The 5,322-nt window shown below is 38.4% G+C and overlaps 1 protein-coding gene across 1 annotated transcript; it reads left to right on the plus strand.

Moving 5' to 3' along the window:
• The first annotated feature begins 1,503 nt into the window (after positions 1-1,503).
• Positions 1,504-3,301, plus strand: prph2lb (peripherin 2-like b). The gene is made up of 3 exons (XM_026998934.2): positions 1,504-2,081; positions 2,394-2,640; positions 3,056-3,301. The coding sequence occupies exons 1-3, from the start codon at positions 1,504-1,506 to the stop codon at positions 3,299-3,301; spliced, it is 1,071 nt and encodes a 356-aa protein (XP_026854735.2).
• Positions 3,302-5,322: the final 2,021 nt, after the last annotated feature.

Raw genomic sequence — 5,322 nt, forward strand, 5'->3', positions numbered from 1 at the left:
CTCATCATACGAAACTACAAAATTTTATATGAAAGCACTATGTGAACCGAGCTGCATAGTGTCAAAATATTTTTTATCCAATCTTTATCTAATGTTGCTTGTCAGCCTCAGCTATGAGCATCTATTGATGACTTGTATTACAATTAAAATGACTTAATATAATTTTGTGAACTTAAATGCCAGCAGATCTTATGACCAGGTTTTGATGTTTGTAATCATTTGTTTAAATGGAATATTAGGATTCCCTTTGCACCACATGGTGGTGTTAGAGACAAGAAAAAGAGAAATGCAGACAAGTGCTGTATTGAAAAGTCTTGAATCTAAGTCATGAAAAACCCAGTTTTGGCAGTTTGTTACACAAAGACCTGATAAAAATAGTTCCAATACACTAAAACCTTTAAAGCCTCTAGAGGTGCTATTCAACCATGCTCCTCACAATCTCTATCCTCCAGAGCTCAGTTCCAATTTAGCACATGTAATCCTGCTAATCAGTGTGCTCAGAAGCATCTGATCATTACAATATGGTATGTTAGCTTAGGTTTGGAAAACAAATTTAAGGTGGAGGAAGATCAACTGAGTGCTTAAGGGAAGGGCTAGATCCTCACTCTGGGCTAGGACTGGTCTACTTGGCCCAGGGGTGTTTCACTAAATCCTAGTGGATTATCCAAGGCATCAAAATGAGGGCAACACCCAAGTAACTGCTCATCATTACTCTCTTCTCCCACCTCAACTTTCACCCATTATGATATCACCCATCAGTAGAACTGCATGTAAGCACACAGAAAGTCAAATACATCGGCAAAAGGTGTTGAAAGGCCACTGTGAATTTTAAGGTTAAGGTAAGTCAATTTTTACTTGGTCATTGTGTAATCTAGTTTTTCTTATCCTATTTTATAATAATTTTAAAATTTATTTTATATAGTGTCATTTGAATGAGAGCTGGACAACTGCACCTTTTGTTAAATTCCATTAGAGCTTGATTACGTCTGTCTATACATAACAGAGGAATAAGTGCAGACGAATAAGTGCCATCTAATTTAAAATTGAAAACTTGAGCCAAACATGAATAATATTCTGCATATTCATGATTTGCATTTTCATTGTTTAACTATGCATTACAACAGCCTAATTATGACATCCCTTTCCTTTGCAATAATATATAGATTTAGTAATGATAATGAACATTTATTTTCTTATCACTGAAATTGTAATATAATCAACATAACAGTTTAGATGTTTTATTTAAGTATTGCATTCACCATTGTGTCTTCTTCTATCTTGGTTTTACCCCCTGCTCCATCATGTAGCTCTGGTTATTGTCCAGGAGTGTAAAAATACCTCAGCTAATCTGCTTAAGGTGTCCTCATGGGAATAGCCTTTCCTGTGTCCCTGTTCCTTTCCCTATACCTTGCTGACCGTCTCCCACACCTCAGACCCACTGCCCCAGATGCAAAGCATCATAACTGCTATCAACATTAATGTATACTGGGACAAAATAACAAAATGGCCATCTTAAAAGTGACATTCACCAAGACCAAACGGAACATACTTGCCCAAGCTCTGTGGGTGCTGAACTGGGTTTCTGTGATCACAGGCCTCACCCTTTTCAGCCTGGGCCTATTTTTGAAAGTGGAGATCCAAAAGAGGCAAGAGGTCATGACCAATGAGATCCACATGGTGCCCAACATGCTGATTGGTGTGGGACTAGCCACCTGCAGCATCAACTTCCTGGGTGGAAAGATCTGCTATGACTGCATGGACACCACCGCTTTCCTGCATTGGAAGCTTCTAATGCTGCCTTACATCATATGTACTTTTTTCTTCACCCTTTACATCCTGGTTGGGGCTTTGATGTGCTACGCAATGCGCAGTGATCTGGAAGAGTCCCTGCTCCTGGGTCTGTGGGACGCCATGTGCTACTACAAAGACACAGACATACCAGGCTGCTGTTACATCAAGCACAGCATTGACCTGCTGCAAATGCAGTTCCAGTGTTGTGGCAATGGTGGCTTCAGAGACTGGTTCCACATCCAGTGGGTCAGTCACTGCTATTTAGACATGTCCATCAGTAATGTTGTGGAGTAAGTAGAACTGATTCCCATGTTTATTAGAGCTCAGAGCAAGACTGCTAAACCATACTCAGTTGGAACTCACTACTTTTGTTCTTATGGGTCATAAATTCACACAAAACAAAATTAAGTCAGTCAACCTTTATCCTCCACAATCATACATTTAGAGGCAAGTTTTCTTAGCTATTCTGAGCACATATCTACATTTGATTCATTTTCTAAAGCTGTATGCCAGAACCAGACATACATGCTTTACTGTAGATATTTCTAACAATCTCAGCAGATGATCACCTGTTGTCTTCTTCCTATATTCCTCCCTGTCAGTCAGCTGCAAAGTAATGTGGAGGGGAAGTACCTTACAGATGCAGTGCCCTTCACTTGTTGTAACGTGCACTTTCCGAGGCCCTGCATCCAGCACCAAATTACCAATAGCTCTGCTCACTATAACTACAACTATCATGGCGCAGAACTTAACCTGAACCAGAAGGGATGCAGACAGGCCTTGCTGCAGTATTACACCCAGATTATGCAGTTTGTTGGCCTCATTGTGCTCATCATGTGGCTCTTTGAGGTATGCAATCTACCAGTTATTCATAGTTCATTCAGGGATTTGCTGCATGACAAGCCTTTAGATGACGGAGCAAAACATTTGTTGCCTAACTCATTATTCTTCCTTTAAATACCTCTTTAAGATGCAGGAAACCATTAAAAAAAGTATAGACATGTTAAAATGCTTTTATTGTAGGTAAGCTACTTTTATCTTAGATATAGATGTTATGTCTCACTTTTCAACAGTTTACCACATAGTCTAAAAAAATATTTGCTGTGTATGAAATAATATTTTGTCTCTGGATGTAATTTTTTTAGATGTCCTCTGGAATGGGTTAGACTAAAACATTAATCTCCTCCTGTAGCCTCTCTTGCTACTATTTCTCCTTTCTTACACTTCAATCTTCTCTCCCTTCTGATCTGTGCTTAACCTGCAGCTCTCTGTGCTAACGTGCATGCACTTCCTGCAGACCTCCATAGAAAACGTGTTGAGGTTAGGAGACTCTGAGTCTGAGTCTGACGGATGGCTTCTGAAAAATAGCATTTCTGAAACAGTGCAGCACAACTTCAACATTATCAAGAACTTGGGCAAATGCTACCAGGTGGATGATGACCCCAATATTGATGTGTCATCCACCAGCCGGCAAACACAAGAGGCCTGTACACTCGCCAAGTCCCGGTGAGCAGCTAGCTTCAAAGAGAAGGAAACCCAAACCTTTGGGCAACATTAAACCAGGCAATTAAGCAGAGACACCCTTAGAACTGCGCTGTGCAGTGCAGGCTTAAGTTAATGATGCTTCACTACTACTGTGCATGAAGATAGACAAAGTCTAAAATGTCGTTTGTGATCATGTGAACCTGTTGGTGTTTCAGTAAAGTGGAGGGGAAATAATCTCAGTTTAAAAGTCACAGAGTGCCATACAAAAATGCTTGCAAGATGGTTCAGACAAGCCATGAAGAGAGGAATATGACTGAAAGCATCATTGTGTATCCAACACACATATGTACAACTTCAGCTGTCTTTTGTGTCACACCATACTAAATGTGACTGTATTACTCTAGGAGATTAGATACATTGTAATTATATTTAAACAAAGCTGGAAATATTGAGATAATATGATATATCATAATATGATATATCAAATGATTTCTAATTTGGTAGATACAGACATGCCAGCAACAATAGACCTCCTGAAGACCTCTAATTGTACATTGGTGCACGGCTTGAATGGTGCTATTTCTGCAGTTTTATTTAACGGCATTAGATAACATTGTTCTTCATAATATTCAGCCAGAGTGGACCTTCTATCTTTTCATTTTTTAAAGTAGACCTGAGTGAAGTAGACACTAGAGAACATTAATATTGCTAATACTATTCCACTCTGAAAATGTTGCATCTGTCCTAAGAAAAGCTCATAGCTTATTGTTATATCTAGACAGTTTCAGCATATCAGCACAGACTGAAAGCTAATAATTCCCTTCATATATGCAGGTTTTACTGGAAAATTTCATTTGTCAAAACAGTGCAAATTTATCATAGTATTCTTAATAATTTTAGAGAAACAAACTATTTGGTCAGTAAGACTCAGTTTTTATGAACCCATAGCATCTGAACATGCAATCTTATGAAACAGTAATTTTAGTTGTTACAGAAATTACAGAGTAAAAATAGATTCCAATACTGATTTATTTACTTGCAAGTTCTGCATCATATTATTGGCATTATGATGCCATACCATATCTGTTACTTTTATAGCACCAGCAAACTGGGAGTGAAATGCTGGCAAACAGTATAAAACAAGCGGATATGTAGATAGATATGTAGATACTCAAACATACAGACAGACAGATAGATTAACAGACAGACAGATATTTTCCCACCGAGCTTTATCTTAGTATTGTCAGTGGCTGGTGGCTGACTTCCACACAACTGTTCACAGAAATTAATCCTTGAAGTATGGAGACTGCTACTTATAACTATTATCAGCCTATGGTCATCATTTAGTACTTTTTACCAGAAAGCAGAAAGCCATACCAGTCAGTGGTCCAACATTCCGTTTATGCCTAATGTATGTTCCAAAGTAAAGTCACACAAAAGGAGTCAGCACAAGGACCCTGGCCTACATCACATTTATTGCAAAAATTGCAATAAGTCATTTTTTCCCAGTGATTCACATTATGAAACAGGTATTATACTGTCACCAAGTAGCCTGGATGTATCAGATTCTGTACTAAATCAATTTTCAACATGGCCCCCTCCTTGTTGAAGACCTGATCTATGGAGCATAAACTGGTTCATTCAGGTACTACAAAGGAATCTGATTCATCATCTCTTGTGAGCTGCACTTTACAGAAAAAAATTTAAAAAGCACTTACATAAATATTGTTTGCTACTTTATGGTGATAAAAATGACTGCTCGCTCCTTTAAGATGTAAAAGTGTTTGGCTAATGTATACCATTGCCTAGGCATAGCTGTGTGCAAATTTCAATCAAGTAGGTAGGTCTAATCTAAAATTTATTTTTAGGTTAATTTACACACTACGGCTTGAACACACCACAAATGTGTTTATTTCGTTCTTTTTTATGAAAGTGTCTTAATTTAATCAGATTTCCTGGCTCAGTGGAGGGCTGTAAGTAATACGCGTAAAGGTTAACAAGAATAGACTGCGTTCTGGTACGACTCACGCATTTGCGCTACTTGCG

Source organism: Electrophorus electricus, chromosome 3 (assembly GCF_013358815.1).
Source record: "Electrophorus electricus isolate fEleEle1 chromosome 3, fEleEle1.pri, whole genome shotgun sequence".
Classification (NCBI taxonomy): domain Eukaryota; kingdom Metazoa; phylum Chordata; class Actinopteri; order Gymnotiformes; family Gymnotidae; genus Electrophorus; species Electrophorus electricus.